The 18,005-nt window shown below is 40.4% G+C and overlaps 1 protein-coding gene across 1 annotated transcript in view; it reads right to left on the reverse strand.

Annotated features, from left to right (window-relative positions):
* The window catches only part of CCDC7 (coiled-coil domain containing 7), a 304,496-nt gene that overhangs the window by 124,695 nt on the left and 161,796 nt on the right, over nt 1-18,005 (reverse strand). Inside the window, exons 30-32 of the mRNA XM_069547384.1 lie at nt 14,595-14,705; nt 10,475-10,585; nt 5,188-5,298 (exon numbers count right to left, since the gene is read on the reverse strand). Coding sequence (XP_069403485.1) covers nt 5,188-5,298; nt 10,475-10,585; nt 14,595-14,705 — 333 coding nt within the window. The remainder of the gene's footprint in view (nt 1-5,187; nt 5,299-10,474; nt 10,586-14,594; nt 14,706-18,005) is intronic.

Genomic DNA, 18,005 nt, shown 5'->3' on the forward strand with positions numbered 1-18,005 from the left:
GTCCCCTTCTCCCGCCTTCAATCTTTCCCAGCATCAGGTCTTTTCTAAGGAATCAGCTTTTCACATCAGGTGGCCAAAGCATTGGAGCTTCAGCTTCAGCATCAGTTCTTCCAATGAACATTCAGGATTGATTTCCTTTTTAAGATTGATTGGTTTGATTTCCTTGAAGCCCAAGGGACTCTCAAGAGTCTTCTCCAACACCACAGTTCAAAAGCATCAAGTCTTTGGTGCTCAGCCTTCTTTATGGTCCAACTCTCACATCCATACATTACTACTGGAAAAAGCATAGCTTTGATTAGATGGACCTTTGTCAGCAAAGTAATGTCTCTGCTTTTTAATATGCTATCTAGGTTTGTCATAGCTTCTCTTCCAAGGAGCAAGCATCTTTTAATTTCATGACTGCAGTTACCATCTGCAGTGATTTTGGAGCCCAAGAAAATAAAGTTGTTTCCACTGTTTCCCTACCTATCTACCATGAAGTGATGGGACCAGATGCCATGATCTTCATTTTTTGAATGTTGAGTTTTAAGCCATATTTTTCACTCTCCTCCTTCCCGTTCATCAAGAGACACTTTAGTTCCTCTTTGCTTTCTGCCATAAGGGTGGTGTCATCTGCATGTCTCAGGTTATTTGTATTTCTCCTGGAAATCTTGATTCCAGCTTGTGCTTCCTCCAGCCTGGAATTTTGCATGATGTACTCTGCATGTAAGTTAAATAAGCAAGGTGACAATACATTGCCTTGATGTACTCCTTTCCCAATTTGGAACCAGTCCGTTGTTCAGTGTCCGGTTCTAATTGCTGCTTCTTGACCTACATACAGGTTTCTCAGGAGCAGGTAAGGTGGTCTGGTATTCCCATCTCTTTAAGAATTTTCCACAGTTTGCTGTGATCTACACAGTCAAAGGCTTTGGTGTAGTCAATGAAGCAGATGTTCTTCTGGAATTTTCTTGCTTTTTCTATGACCCAGAGTATGTTGGCAATTTGATCTCTGGTTCCTCTGCCTTTTCTAAACCTACATTGTACATCTGCAAGTTCTCAGTTCACATACTGCTGAAGCCTAGCTTGGAGATTTTGAGCATTTCTTTGCTAGAATGTAAAATCAGGGCAAATGTGTGGTAGCTTGAAAATTCTTTGGCATTGCCTTTCTTTGGGATTGGAATGAAAACTGACCTTTTCTAGTCCTGTGGCCACTGCTGAGTTTCCCAGTTTGCTAGCATATTGAGTGCAGCACTTTCACAGCATTATTTTAGGATTTTCAATAGCTCAGCTGGAATTCCATCATCTTCACTAGCTTTGTTTGTATTGATGCTTCCTAAGGCCCACTTGCCTTCACATTCCAGGATGTCTGGCTCTATGTGAGTGATCACACCATTGTGATTATCTGGGTCATGAAGATCTTTTTTTGTATAATTCTTCTGTGTATTCTTGCCATCTCTTCCTAATATATTCTGCTTCTGTTAGGTCTGTACTGTTTGTGTCCTTTATTGAGCCCATCTTTGTATGAAATGTTCCCTTGGTATCTCTAATTTTCTTGAAGAGATTTCCAGTCTTTCCCATTCTGTTTTTTTCCTCTATTTCTTTGCATTGTTCACTAAGGAAAGCTTTCTTATCTCTCCTTGCTATTTTCTGGAACTCTGCATTCAGATGATTGTATCTTTCCTTTTATCCTTTGCCTTTTACTTTTCTTCTTTTCTTAGCTATTTGTAAGACCTCCTCAGGCAACCATTTTGCCTTCTTGCATTTCTTTTTCTTTGGGACGGTTTTGATCACCATCTCCTGTACAATGTTATGAATCTCAGTCCATAGTTCTTCAGGCACTGTGTCTATCAGATCTAATCCTTTGAATCTATTTCTCTTTTCTACTGTATAATCATAAGGGATTTGCTTTTGTTGGTACCTGAATGGCCTAGTGGTTTTCCCCACTTTCTTCAATTTAAGTCTGTAATTTGCATTAAGGAGTTCATGATCTGGGCCACAGTCAGCTCCATGTGTTATTTTTGCTGACTGTATAGAGTTTCTGCTGACTGTATAGAGCTTCTGCATCTTTGGCTGCAAAGAATGTAATCAACCTAATTTTGGTTATTGACCATCTGGTGATGTCCATGTGTAGAGTAGTCTCTTGTGTTGTTGGAAGAGGTTGTTTTCTATGACCAGTGTGTTCTCTTGGCAATAGTCTGTTAGCCTTTGCCCTGCTTCATGTTGTACTCCAAGGCTAAACTTGCTCTTTATTTTAGGTATCTGTTGACTTCCTACTTTTGCATTCCAGTCCCCTATGATGAAAAGGACATTTTTTTTTTTTTTTTTTGGTGTTAGTTCTAGAAGGTCTTGTAGGTCTTCATAGAACAATTCAACATCAGATTCTTCGGCATTAGTGGTTGCATTACTGTGATATTAAATGGTTTGCCTTGGAAATGAACAGAGATCATTCTGTTGTTTTCCAGATTTCATCCAAGTATTGCATTTCAGACTCTTTTGTTGACTATGACGGCTATTCTACTTCTTCTAAGGGATTCTTGCCCACAGTAGTAGATATAATAGTCATCTGAATTAAATTCACCCATTTCCATCCGTTTTAGTTCACTGATTCCTAAAATGTCGAAGTTTGCTCTTGCCATCTCCTGTTTGACCACTTCCAATTTACCTTGATTCATGGACGTAACATTCTAGGTTCTTATGCAATACTATTGTCATTTTTAATGAGGTCCCAGACAATGATGGACAGCCTAAAACTGAGACTCATGATTGAATTAAGTGAATACAGAACTCTTTGGGATGGCTCCGTATGTGATGTAAAGAGGCCTTAGAGACTTGAGTTGTTCACTTGCTTGATGAAAGAAGTAATCAAACTCAGTGAGGCACTGTGGTACTTTGTGGGCTGCATCACTATAAAGCCCCTTCTTAAGTGTGCCCTGAAAGCAGGAAGTTTGCTCAAGGCGGAGGGAGAAAGAGGGAAGAGGACAGGCAAACATTGAGACTCTTTCCTTTCTCGGTTGGGTATTATTTATGCTCTGGCAGCTTTCAGTCTGAACCTGTCACTAAAATCATGTTTGGACCACCACTGCAGAGTCTATAGCAGCCCTGTTAACCATGCTATAATAATGAATAAGAACGGTAGATAAGCTTGTTAACCAGGCCAGGTTTCTAGATTTACTTCTGCTATTCCTGCTGGTTATTGAGCTAAACCAAAGCTCCTTATAAGGTCAGGTGATAATGTTCTCCAACAAAATCCAGAACTTAACTGACCTACTTTCAGACACAGAGAAAACACCTTTCTGCTCAAATGGTAAAGACTGGCTAAGACAGCAATATAAAATGGTAACCATGCACATTCTCCTGGATGATGCTTCTAGAGAAGCTCTCTGAGTCTGGATACGCAAAGAGGAGGTAGATGGCCAGGTATTAGGACATAAGGGCCACAAAACACAGCCTCATTAGAGTCTGCATATTTAACAACTTCTATGATGAATTGAAATTATTCCCTCTGGCTCTCCCTGTGAATATGGAGATGAATAGGTGAGCCCCTCTAACATTTTAGCAAGAAACAAGACAAAACTGCAGATCAGATCTCAGGATCTCCAGTAGGGACCAGAGGTTGTATCCCAAGGTCAGAGTTGAATGTGGAGGTAGGGAAGAGTTACATTTCTGGGACTTTGGGATACCAGTACAGAGGTGGCTATGACCCTGGATCTGAGGTCATTACTAGTGGGACCCTTACCTAGATCCAGCTATGGATGGGTCTCTTTGGCCAACTCCAAACTCCAACAAAAACTTCTTAGGGCATTCACTATTGAATTTATGAGTAATATAGATGTGCTGCCTAAGTAAACACCTGCTCACACTTGCCCATAAGCCCTGAAGAAAACTGCTCCAGCTGGCACCATTTTAATGGGCACATGGAAGACCATAAACCTCCTGGACTAGCAGCCCCTAGTGCTGTTGTTTCTCAAAAACAGTAGCAACTGCCTAGAATAAAAAAGCAAAAAGCAACGCCTTCATTGCTGAGTTCAAGAATAACAAGGTCCTTCGTGAGACTAATTCTCACTCAATAGCCTCATCTATCCTGTGCACATGGGCTTAGGAGCATGGAGTCTCGATGGCTGTTGGCAGCTCAACATTGTAGTAAAATTCTGAGCACTGATAGTACCTGACTTTGACACTGTCACAGAGGTGATTGCCCAAGATAAAAAACTTGGTATACAACAACTGACATCTCAAACTTCCTTTTCAGCATCACTGTCAATGTGGATAATCAGGATCAGTTTAATTTTGTGTGTAATGGGTTGCAATATACCACTAATGTCCATCCAAAAGTCTACCTAAATTCCCCTACTATCTGTCATTAGATATGACGAGACCTAGAAAAATTCAAGCTACTGGAAGGAACACTAGCCTTCCACTATGTTGAAGATGTCTTCCTGGTGGTCCCAGACAAGGGCACTACCCAATGATGACTGGTCATTCTGTGGACTCACATGAGGCAACATGATGAGCCATTACTATAGATGAGGCACCATGACCCATCACTATATGGAAAAAGCAACAACATCTTATCCAGAGAAAACGACTGACAATATCTGGTCCTCTCAACTTCTCCAAATAAAAAGAGTTCCAACAATCAGTGGTACTTTTCTGGTATTGGCACTTTCCAAACAGGGAACTTGATGGCACCCACCTATGAGGTCACCAAGAAGACCTCACCTTTGTATGGCCCAACTAACAGAATACCCTGGTGGGGGTCTCCATTAAGCCTCCAGGCTGCCCTTCCCCTAAGCCTCTGATTTCTATTTGATGTTTTAGTTACTGATCTCAAAAACTTCTGTTTATCATTTGGAGCCTAGGCAGAATGACACTGCTACTGGTCAGAAGTGCCCACTGTGCAGAATTTCCTGGAACCTGAGTCAGCTAAAAGGTATACACAATTCGAGATATGATCAGACAGTTACTGAGCTTAGTGGATACTGAGTGCATGCTTTATGGCTGTGAAATAATCTTATGACAAAGAAATTACAGTCCAAAGGTATTAACACTTTGGATCTTGTTCTCTAGTTATTTTTGGTATTCACAGTTTAGGTCATTTATTTTTACTTCTATAAAATATACACTCAAATGCATATTCATCAGCCAAAGAAAAAAGATTTTCTAATGAGATTAAAATAATTTAAAAGTTACCATAATTATTATGCTTACTTTGACTCCTTTCCTTTCTGTAATGTATTTGTTTCTCTACTTGCGTTTGGAGTTTTGACACTGGATATTGATTAAAAACCGTAAGATTTTCATCTGGTACTCCAATATGAGCTACGTAAAGAGATGCATTTAGTTCATTAAATGGAAAAACAGATCTATCATGAAATCTCTAGATTTCAAATTTACAGCAAGTGTACAGTAGAATTTTCTTTCATTTTTAAAGTTATCAGTAAATTTTCATAAAGATCTTACATACAAATAAGAAAATTTTTAAAGGATGCTACTGAAAATGTCTCATTAATTTAAAGATATTCTGAGGCATCAAATATATTTCATATTAATTTCTACTTTGGGGGCATGTATACAGTAGGTAAATAGACAATAGCAGATAAAACAATAAAAATACGCATGCACAAAGTTATTCATTATAGTATTATCTGTAATTGCAAGATATTTTATTTCCTGAACAGCTAATGTTCAAGAACAGGATATTGGTTAAATGCTGTACTAAGTCACTTCAGTTGTGTCTGATTCTTTGCAACCCTATGGACTGTAGCCCACCAGGCTCCTCTGTCCATGGGGATTCTCCAGGTAAGAATACTGGACGTGGTTGCCATGTCCTCCTCCAGGGGATCTTCCCAACCCAGGGATTGAACCTGCAGCTTTTATGTCTTCTGCACTGGCAGGCAGGTTCTTTACCACTAGCGCCACCTGGGAAGCCCCTTATTGGTTGAATAAACCAAGGCATATACAATTAATTATGGTATAGTATAAACTGTGGTATATAATGTGGTACTATTTTATATATTTATGTAAAAATAATAAAAGATTTTTGTAAACTACATGGAGGGATTTCTAGGAGATAATGTTAAGTGGAAAAAAATTTTAAAGGGTAGGTAGTACGCTAAATTTTGGTTCAGAAAGAAGTAATCAGAAAAATGAAAAAATAGATATTAACTTTACAAGATGAAGCACAGAAAAGATAAGCATAAGAAGAAAGGGAGAGAGAGAGGACTGGGGAATGCACAGGGATGCACTGGAAAGAAATGATGCTCTTAAGTATACCTTTGGTAAGTAGGTCAATATGTTGCATACATTTCAAAAATAGAACTAAATCAATAAGGATAAGAAGACGAATGAAAACTGAAAGCGAATGAAAACTGAAAGCAAATGAAATGAACCTGCTGCTGCTGCTAAGTCGCTTCAGTTGTGTCTGACTCTGTGCGACCCCATAGACAGCAGCCCGCCAGGCTCCCCTGTCCCTGGGATTCTCCAGGCAAGAACACTGGAGTGGGTTGCCATTTCCTTCTCCAATGCATGAAAGTGAAAAGTGAAAGTGAAGTCACTCAGTCATGTCTGACTCTTAGCGATCCCATGGACTGCACACCATCAGGCTCCTCCATCCATGGGATTTTCCAGGCAAGAGTATTGGAGTGGGGTGCCATTGCCTTCTCTGGAAATGAACCTACTAAAGGGTTAAAAAAACAACAATGATCCCAATTAGTCGTAAATACATACCCTCAATCTTGGGCAAGAGTATGCGGAAAGACAGAAACCAAATCACTAAATATTTTCAGTAGGCTTTTCTCTTTTTTTTTTTGTTGGTAGTGGTACATGCTAAGTAATTCTGTAACAGGGGTGGAAGCACTGCAGGATTGGAGCAAATATATAGATCTGTTGATGTAAGAGTCAGGTTTAAGACCATGGAAAAAACACACGAAATGAAGGAAGGCAAGCAGACCTGAGAGACTAAAACTAAAGGAGTCTGAGAGTCCTCATGATTTCTTGAATATAAGTATGCATGAACATATGCATATTTATGTGCACATGCACACGTATGTGTCTATGAATATATGTACATATGTATAAAAACTAAGGCGTATGGATCCAAGTTAAAATACAATGTGTATTGTGTGGTTTGATTCACTGATGGAGGAGGTAATTTTAATTTAGTAACAATGGCACCTGTAAGATCCATCAATACAGATGCGTCCTACTTTTACTCAGACCTCTAAGCTTTCATAAATAAACATAACTACACATTAGACAAGGTCTCTACATCTCCAGTGGGGACCTGAGGACATACCCTTACAAAGTTCCAAGTAAGGAGGGAAAAAATTGCATTTCTTGGGCCTTTTGGATACTGGTGAACAAATTTCTTTGATTCCCATACCCATTATAGAAGGATGAGGAGGAAACAGATAATTCTGTATAGTTTTATTTCACCACCACAACTCTTTTCCAGACAAAACTATGAGTAAATACACTTTGGGCCCCTACAAACCTCAAATATTGCAGTTTCTAAAGAATATGTTATTGGTAGAAATGTACTTTTTATATCAACTAGCACAACCCCCACCATGCCCCCACCATGAGATTTACTGAGTTTAGGGTATTTTAATGGAGTACGTTAAGGGGAGATAAGAAAGACTTCCTCAGCGATCAATGCAAAGAAATAGAGGAAAACAACAGAATGGGAAAGACTAGAGATCGCGTCAAGAAAATTAGAGATACCAAGGGAACATTTCACATAAAGATGGGCTTGATAAAGGACAGAAACAGTCCATTCTGTTAGGTATGGACCTAACAGAAGCAGAAGATATTAAGAAGAGGTGACAAGAATACACAGAAGAACTGTACAAAAAAGATCTTCATGACCAAGATAATGATGATGGTGTGATCACTCACTAGAGCCAGACATCCTGGAACGTGAAGTCAACTGGGCCTTAGAAAGCATCACTACAAACAAAGCTAGTGGAGGTGATGGAATTCCAGTTGTGCTATTTCTAATCCTGAAAGATGATGCTGTGAAAGTGATGCACTCAATATGCCAGCAAATTTGGAAAACTCAGCACTGGCCACAGGACTGGAAAGTGTCAGTTTTCATTCCAATCCCAAAGAAAGGCAATCCCTAAGAATGCTCATACTACCACATAATTGCACTCATCTCACACGCTAGCAAAGTAATGCTCAAAATTCTCCAAGTCAGGCTTCAGCAATACATGAACCACGAACTTCCAGATGTTCAAGCTGGTTTTAGAAAAGGCAGAGGAACCAGAGATCAAGTTGCCAATATCTGCTGGATCATCAAAAAAGCAAGAGAGTTCCAGAAAAAACATCTATTTCTGCTTTATTGACTATGCCAAAGTCTTTGACTGTGTGGATCACAATAAACTGTGGAAAATTCTGAAAGAGATGGAAATCCCAGACCATCTGACCTGCCCCTTGAGAAATCTATATGCAGGTCAGGAAGCAACAGTTAGAACTGGACATGGAACAACAGACTGGTTCCAAATAGGAAAAGGAGTCCGTCAAGGCTGTATATTGTCACCCTGCTTATTTAACTTATATGCAGAGTACATCATGAGAAATGCTGGGCTGGAAGAAGCACAAGCTGGAATCAAGATTGCCAGGACAAATATCAATAACCTCAGATATGCAGATGACACTACCCTTGGGGCAGAAAGTGAAGAGGAACATAAAAGCCTCTTGATGAAAGTGAAAGAGAAGAGTGAAAAAGTTGGCTTAAAGCTCAACATTCAGAAAACGAAGATCATGGCATCTGGTCCCATCACTTCATGGCAAATAGGTGGGGAAACAGTGGAAACAGTGTCAAACTTTATTTTTTTGGGCTCCAAAATCACTGCAGATAGTGACTGCAGCCATGAAATTAAAAGATGTTTACTCTTTGGAAGGAAAGTTATGACCAACCTAGATAGCATATTCAAAAGCAGAGATATTACTTTGCCAACAAAGGTCTGTCTAGTCAAGGCTATGGTTTTTCCAGTGGTCATGTATGGATGTGAGAGTTGGACTGTGAAGAAAGCTGAGCACTGAAGAATTGATGCTTTTGAACTGTGGTGTTGGAGAAGACTCTTGAGAGTCCCTTGGACTGCAAGGAGATCCAACCAGTCCATCCTAACGGAGATCAGTCCTGGGTGTTCTTTGGGAGGACTGATGCTGAAGCTGAAACTCCAATACTTTGGCCACCTCATGCGAAGAGTTGACTTATTGGAAAAGAGTCTGATCCTGGGAGGGATTGGGGGCAGGAGGAGAAGGGGACGACAGAGGATGAGATGGTTGGATGGCATCACCGACTTGATGATGAGTTTGGTATACTCCAGGAGCTGGTGACAGACAGGGAGGCCTGGCGTGCTGCATACCATGGGGTTGCAAAGAGTCGGACATGACTGAGGGACTAAATTCAACTGAACACAAAGCATTAGAGCTGTCTCTGGCACCAGTGGTACCTGCCATTGTGACACTTATAGAAGACAGCATTCAAGATAAAGAATCTTGGTACACTTCAGCTGACCTCACCGATGCCCTTCTCAGCATCTCTCTCCACTGGATGATAGGATTAGTCTGATGTATGCAGTATGGGTTATAGTGCACATCAAGATCTTCCCATGAGACTCCCTAAATTCTCTATCTGTAATCAATGCATAGGTTAAGACCTGGGAAGAGTCCTGCTCCTGGAGGGAGTGCTAGCCTTCCACTCTTTCAATGAAATCATCCTAGTGGGCTCAGACAAGGGCACTACTCCAAAAGAACAGGATGCTCTATTTGCTTACAAGTAGGATGCAGTTAGGCCATTATTAACAAGGTACAAGGACTCAAAACTGAAGTAAAATTCCTGAGCATGATTTGTAAGGGGCATTGTCCAGAGAAAATGACTGTCATGCTTTTGACCCTCTCTGCCTCTGAAATAAAAATCTTCAGAGTAACCAGTGGGACTACACAGACATAGCCTCACTCTCACAGGATCACCTAGTATCCATCAGGTTCCCACAAAGACCAGTGTTTGCTTGGGGCCTTGATGGCTAGGACCTGCTGGAAGCCCTTCAGCTGACTGCCCTATGTGCCCTTTTAGTGAAGCCCTCTGATTTCCAAGCACTGTTTCAGTTAGAGACCTTAGTAACATCTCTCTTTACCTATGGCAATCTATGGCCACTACCACACACCAAAGTCATTCACTGAGCTTTGAGTCCATAATCTGCCAGAGCTGGCTAAAAAGTACATATTCTTAATGAGGTCTATTATTGGTGTTGGTGAATAATAAGAGCATGACCTTGGTCATGTAATAATCCTAGGATAAGAAATTGCAACTAAAACATATAATACATTTGCTTTTGTTCTATAATTTTGTCAGGGTTAACATATTTTATGTCAAAGTTTTAAATATCTACAAAATATTTGTTCAAACACATATTTATGAACCAAATAAAGCTCTTCTGACATATTTAACTTAAAACTATATAAAATTATTGCTAATTATCATACTTACTCTTGAGTCTTTCTCCTATGGAAGTTCTTTGTTTCTTTACTTGTGCTTGTTTTTTTAACTCTGAATCTTCATGTTCAAGTATAAGATTTCCACGTGGCACTTTATCAGGAGCTAAATAAGGAGATAAATTAAGTCTCTTAATAGGAAAAATTACGACTGCAAAAATTCTAGATTTTAAACTCAGAAACATTTTCTCTCATTTGCATCAAGTCCTAAGTAAATTATCATAACACTAGATCTGATATGAAAATTTACAGAATATTTTTAATGGATATTTATTGAAGCTGTCTCTTTGTTTCATAAATATTCTCAAGTATCAATATGTTTATATTAGATTCTAATGTTCATAAATTATTTATGCTTTAGGATAATATATATGTACAAACCAACCAATGAAAATACTTGTGCATAAGGTTGGTCATTATTGCATTATTTGTAATCACAAGATATTCAAAATCATCTGAGTATTCAAACAATAGTATAGTACCTTCCACAATATATGTAAATCAAATCATTATGCTGTATATCTTAAATTTATACAATGATATATGTCAAATATATCTCAATAAAATGAAAAAGTAACATAGTGCCCATTATAGTATATGATGATATGTGTATATAAATCATAGTATACATGGTGTACAGGTGATGTGATGTGGTGTAAATATCTGTACTCAGAAGGAGACATTCCCCTCCCCTATTATCAATACATCAAATGCTTGCCAGATGTCATGGGAAAAAGACTGGTGGGAACACTGGTAGAGCTCGTGCCCTTTCATGTTTAGACTCCTAATTAATTATTGCAGTAAGTGAATAAAGGCTTTTTACTTTCAGTTTGGTTCATTGTCTTTACAGATCACCTTCACAACTGATAGCTCTCTTCTCAGTGACAAACGGTGGCAAGCAGGGTGGCCCAATTAAGCAAAATGTCTTTCTTGAAAAGTAAAAAGCACGAAGACCCCCCAGGGTTTTGGGGAGATACTAGAGAGGATTGCAAGGCCTGATGGGGAGTACTAGCTTGTCAATTGAAGAGTCTGAAGGTCCAACAATGCACTTTGCTAGCAACAGCTATGAGTCTCAAGAAGTGCTACATTAGGAACTCCTGGGGGCACTCTTGGAGAGGGCTAGCAAATTGTTTATGCAAGCTTCCTGGGCTAGAGGGTTAATGATGGTCCTTCTCTTTAGCCCCAGAATTCCTGCCAAAATGCCTGGTGGAATTAATGATCTAACAGAGGGACTCTGGGATATTTATGGAAGCAATCCCTGGGTACTCCTTGTCCTCTGATGACAGTACTTAAAATTGTCACATCTTCTGCAAGCTCAGTTGCACCCAACGATTGTTGTCAACTTTAATGAGGTCCCCATTCTGGCGGGCTACAGTCCATGGGGTTGTAAAGAGTAGGACACGAATGAGCATCTAGGCATAGCACACAGCACCAGCAACAATGGACAGCCTACAATACAGCAAGTTACTGAGACTCATGATTGAATTAAATGAATACAGAACACTTTGAGATTGCATTGTCCATGATATAAAGAGACCTCAGAGACTTGGGTTATTCACTTGCATGATGAAGTAGGAATCTTTTTTACCCTATTTTTTTTTTCTTCAACACTTTCCACTTCTAGTCGGGTAATTTTACTAATTCATAAAATTTTCAAGCAAGCAAAGTATGGAATGAACTGATTTCAAGGAGGTAATTTTCTTAAAGTTAGCGAGAACAGTATTACTGTGTGGGTGGACCTGTTTAAGAGTGTCCTGAAAGCAGAAAATTTGATCACGGAGGCTAAGAGGAACATCCACATCCTTCTTCCTCATCTGGGAACTATTTGGGCTCTGACAGCTTTGGCCCAACAGTGACGGGCTCCCTATGACCAAAACACATGTTTAGACCAAGCTTTGAGAGGACAGCATCTCTGCAAACTACACTGGTGGTCCCCAGATTCTACAAGGAGAGAATGACAGTGATAGATAATAAGATTGTTATCAATAACAAGACTCTAGGTTAATTAGTGCCATTCCTGCTGGTTATCTAGCTCAAATAAACCTCCTTGGAAAGTTAGACCCATTTGTCAGTGACATAATCCAGATGTTAACTGACAAATTCCTGGGCAGGCTAAATGTAACTACTGCTAAAATGACAGAGAGAGGTCATCACAGAAAGTGACATTAAAATGGTAACTGGGCACATGTAGGAGGATCTGGTAGGGCTTTGCAAATAAACCTCTGGGTCTTATTGTTAAACAATGGGAGCACAAAAGAAGAGATCAGTGGGTTCTCCACTTAGAAACTCAAAACTCGTCCTTTCAAGCTCCAGGAGATGGTAAAGGACAGGGAAGCCTGGCATGCTACAGTCCATGGGGTCCTTTAGAGGCCAAATGGCGACCCTTCCTAAGGTCTGCCTGGTGATGATTCCTACAACTAACAGAAGCACTGTTCCTTCTTCTCCCAGGATATTCTAAAATGAATCATAGAGTCCTATGAATTTTTACCTAAACATTTTTGATTTAAAAAAAAACAAGACTATGAAATGTCCTATGCCCAAAGTGAGGAAATGTGGTCCTGTGAAAGGGTCAAAGTCCAAAGTACAATGGGGAAGAACTGCATATTTTGGACTTTTGGGATAATGATGCACAGCTGACTATGACCCCCAAAATCCCTGCATTGAGAATGAGGAGAAATGGGTAAGGCTCTGATTTCCTGTCGGAAGCCACCACCACCAAGACCCCTATCAAGCTTGACTACAGATATATCATTATTGTGGCACTACTACTGAATGGATTTTTATTAGAGACATATTGTTGATACCCATATCTGACAGCATCTAATTCAAGCCATAAACAAAATTACTGTAGTTAAGAAAATTTTAGTGGGACATATGGAAGATAGCAAACCTACCAAACTACCAGCTAGAAGTTTTGTCCCTCAAAAAGAGCATTAACAGGCTCAGCAATTAAAAACAAACAAAAACAACAAGAAAACTGCCACTACTGCTGTGCTTAGGAAGCCCAGGTTCATTACCTGAGCTTCCCAGAAGGCCTTGGGTACTTGGAAACTCAATCCTCAGTCACTCAACAGTATAGTACAATGATGTCCGGAAACACCATTACCTGATGACACTGTGACTGTCATAGAGGCTCTTGCCCAAGTTCAAAAAAATAGGTCTGAATCAATTCTTATTGCAAATGCCCTTTTCAGCATCCCTGTCCACAGAGATGATCAGGATCTGTTTGCCTTTTGTGTAATACTTTTCAATACTCCTTTAATGTCCTTCCACAAGGCCATGACCAGGAAATCTCACTCCCATACGGAGGACTAGCCTTCCAAAGAGTAAGGAATGTCTCCTAGTTGGTCAAGACAAGGGTACTACCCAATCAGCACTGGATGCCATTTTGACCCATATGTAGCGACATGTCTAGGATATTACTGGGACAAGAAAGAAGGACCCAAGACTTATGGGAAGTTCCTGACTGGGAAGGGAGGGTAGGACTCTCTCTGGAGGCAATAACTGCCCGAGTTTTAGTGACACTCAGGCTCTCAGCCCTTACAAATACAAAGGATCCCCAATGACTGGTGGGACTGTTCAGACACTGGTACTCACACATCTCCCTACATGGCCATCTTGATGACAGCACCCAGCAATCAGGTTATCAAAAAGACCTGTATGCTAACTAGGGCCAGGAGACCCTTTAAATGGCTACACAGGAAAATCTTTTCCTTGACCCCTTGAATCCACTGCCTTTTAAGTTACAGGTCTTTCTGATGCCTATTGGAGCCTGTGGCAAAAGAATAGAGCCACACATCTGAGGTACCCACCCAGCTTATGGACCCCTAATCTCTTATTGGTGGGTGAAAGTTTAGAATCTCTTTGAAAGACTACTGAGCAGTTACTGGGCCTTGGTGGTCACCAAGCAAGAAGTGTTTCTACAATGCAGCCTTATAACAAGACATGTCAGCCAAATGTTAAATAGTTCCAGTTCTCTAATTTTTTATATTATTCACATTTGAAGTGCAAAATTGCTATATGTGCACAAACACATATACATGAACTAAAGAAAAAAGATCAGGTAAGATTAATTTTTTAAAAAATTTAAAGGCATCTATAACTGTTGTACTTACTACTGTGTTTTCCTTCTCCGGAAGATATCTGTTTCTGTACTTGCATCGGGAGTTTTGACACTGAATCTTGATGCTGAATCACAGGAGTATTGTCAGGCTCATCATCAGGAGCTGCACAAAATAGATTAATTAAATTCCTTCATAGACACATCAATTCAGTTCAGTCACTCAGTCGTGTCTGACTCTTTGCAACCCCATGGACTGCAGCATGCCAGGCCTCCCTGTCTATCACCAACTCCCGGAGTTTACCCAAACTTATCTCCATTGAGTTGGTGATGCCATCCAGCCATCTCATCCTCTGTCATCTCCTTCTCCTCCTGCCTTCAATCTTTCCCAGCGTCAGGGTCTTTCCCAATGAATCAGCTCTTCGCATCAGGTGGCCAAAGTATTGGGGTTTCAGCTTCAACATCAGTCCTTCCAATGAACACTCAGGACTGATCTCCTTTAGGATGGACTGGTTGGACCTCCTTGCAGTCCAAGGGACTCTCAAGAGTCTTCTTCAACATCACAGTTCAAAAACATCAATTCTTCAGCACTCAGCTTTCTTTGTAGTCCAAATCTCACATCCATACATGACTACTGGAAAAACCATAGGCTTGACTAGATGGACCTTTGTTGGCAAAGTGATGTCTCTGCTTTTTAATATGCTAACTAGGTTGGTCATAACTTTTCTTCCAAGGAGCAAGTGTCTTTTAATTTCATGGCTGCAATCATCATCTGCAGTGATTTTGGAGCCCCCAAAAATAAAGTCTGTCACTGTTTCTCCATCTATTTGACATGAAGTGATGGGATTGGATGCCATGATCTCAGTTTTCTGAATGTTGACCTTTAAGCCAACTTTTTCACTCTCCTCTTTTGCTGGGGTCCTGCCCCAGTGGATCCAGGGAATTCAAAGGGAAGACAGCGTAGGTGAGGAAAAACTTATTTATTTAATTGGAAATATAAAGAGAGATTAGGAAGAAATAGCGTAGTAGGAAAATTTAGTGGACAAAAGAGGCTGAATAACTTGGTTTACGTGGAGAACCAATAAAATTCCAAGACAAGGAGCTTGCACCATCTACGTTAGGCCACCAGCACCCTCTTGAATAGTGGGGGGTGCCCCGCCTTGGTCTCCCTCTCTCGTGGATCTTAGAAGCCAGGGCAAGTAAGTAGACATGGCGAGCCTCCACACCCCAGATGGGAATTAAGCCAGAAGATCGAGTAAAGACACGGAGGAAACCAGTCCAGTGACTGGCCCATCCTCTATTGTCCAGAATGGCCTTTTATACCTTTTTTTGTACATAGAGATCAATGGATAATATAAAATTATGCAGTGTCAGCAGCCCTGACTCTTATCAAGACTAGGCTTTCTCTCTGCATACCTAGTTGTATACATAAGTCTTAGGTGATTTACATCATCTTCTGGCCAGAAGGCCAATTAACATTTTACGGCCCTTTTCTGATAAGGTTTGTCAACCAGATTTATTTGTCTTAAAAATGTTGTTCTTCCCAAAGTCTGGTGCCACTCTCAGAAAGCACTAAATAAAGTTACATTCTTACATAGCAAAGATACAACAGTTTATAACAATGAAAAGGAGTACAGTGATTTATAAAGAGAAAAATAATTAACTCAAAAGTCTAGTGTTGCTAACATTAAAACTACTATATTCCTATTTTTGCATTCCAATTACATTGATTGATATCCTCCCAGGTGCCTAAAAGATAAAGAATATGGAGGCCTGGCAGCAGTCATTGAGTCAACAGTGAAAACCTGTCACCAATATAATTTTTAGCTCTTTAGAAAAGGCTCTGTATCTTTAAGATGCTTTAAGCTTTGTGCCTCTCGAGGTTGCGGGGCTGTAAGCAATTCACAAGCTGCAAAAAGTCCGGGGGAACCTGTCAGGCAAGTTTGAGAGCCATCAAAGGGGTTTGAGCTGATGCAGGAGACTGAAGCCCTCAATTAACTTTTTTCCAGAGAATGTCAGAAGAGTGAAAAGCACAGTAATAAAGCAGGCAGACTCTGGTTTTGGGGGGTAGATGTTCAGGAAAACTTAGGGGGAACCCCTGAAGCCAGATCACACCTTTGTGTTTTGTCGGGCTTCCTTCCTCATGACCTTTGCCATGGGCGGGATTCCTCATACCGGCTCCCGGCACTCTCTCACTTCCATCAAGAGGTTCTTTAGTTTTTCTTCACTTTCTGCCATAAGGGTGGTGTCATCTGCATATCTGAGGTTATTGATATTTCCTCCCAGCAATCTTGATTCCAGCTTGTGCTGCATCAAGCCCAGCACTTCTCATGATGTACTCTGCATATAAGTTAAATAAGCAGGGAGACAATATACAGCCTTGACGGACTCCTTTTCCTATTTGGAACCAGTCTGTTGTTCCATGTCCAGTTCTAACTGTTGCTTCCTGATCTGCATATAGATTTCTCAACAGGCAGATCAGGTGGTCTGGTGTACTCTTGGAGTACTTTCCACAGTCTGTTGTGATCCACACAGTCAATGGCTTTGGCATAGTCAATAAAGCAGAAATTGATGTTTTTCTGGAACTCTCTTGCTTTTTCGACGATCTGGTGGATGTTGGCAATTTGATATCTGGTTCCTCTGCCTTTTCTAAAACGAGCTTGAACATCTGGAAGTTCACAGTTCACATATTGCTGACGCCTGGCTTGGAGGATTTTGAGCATTACTTTACTAGTGTGTGAGATGAGTGCAATTGTGTGGTAGTTTGAGCATTCTTAGGGATTGCCTTTCTTTGGGATTGGAATGAAAACTGACTTTTTCCTGTCCTGTGGCCACTGCTGAGTTTTCCAAATTTGCTGGCATTTTGAGTGCAGCACTTTCACAGCATCATCTTTCAGGATTTGAAATAGCTCAACTGGAATTCCATCACCTCCATTAGCTTTGTTCGTAGTGATGCTTTCTAAGGCCCAGTTGACTTCACATTCCAAGATATCTGGCTCTAGGTGAGTGAGCACACCATTGTGATTATCTGGGTCATGAAGATCTTTTTTGTACAGTGCTTCTGTGTATTCTTGCCACCTCTTCTTAATATCTTCTGCTTCTGTTAGGTCCATACCATTTCTGTCCTTTGTTGATCCCATATTTACATGAAATGTTCCCTTGGTATCTCTAATTTTCTTGACGCGATCTCTAGTCTTTCCCATTCTGTTGTTTTCCTCTATTTCTTTGCACTGATCACTGAGGAAGGCTTTCTCTCCTTGCCATTCTTTGGAACTCTGCATTCAAATGGGTATATCTTTCCTTTTCTCCTTTGCTTTTGGCTTCTCTTCTTTTCACAGCTATTTTTAAGGCCTCCCTAGACAGCCATTTTGCTTCTTTGCATTTCTTTTTCTTGGGGATGGTCTTGATCCCTGTCTGCTGTACAATATCACGAACCTACGTCCATAGTTCATCAGGCACTCTATCA

Source organism: Ovis canadensis, chromosome 13 (genome assembly GCF_042477335.2).
Source record: "Ovis canadensis isolate MfBH-ARS-UI-01 breed Bighorn chromosome 13, ARS-UI_OviCan_v2, whole genome shotgun sequence".
NCBI lineage: Eukaryota > Metazoa > Chordata > Mammalia > Artiodactyla > Bovidae > Ovis > Ovis canadensis.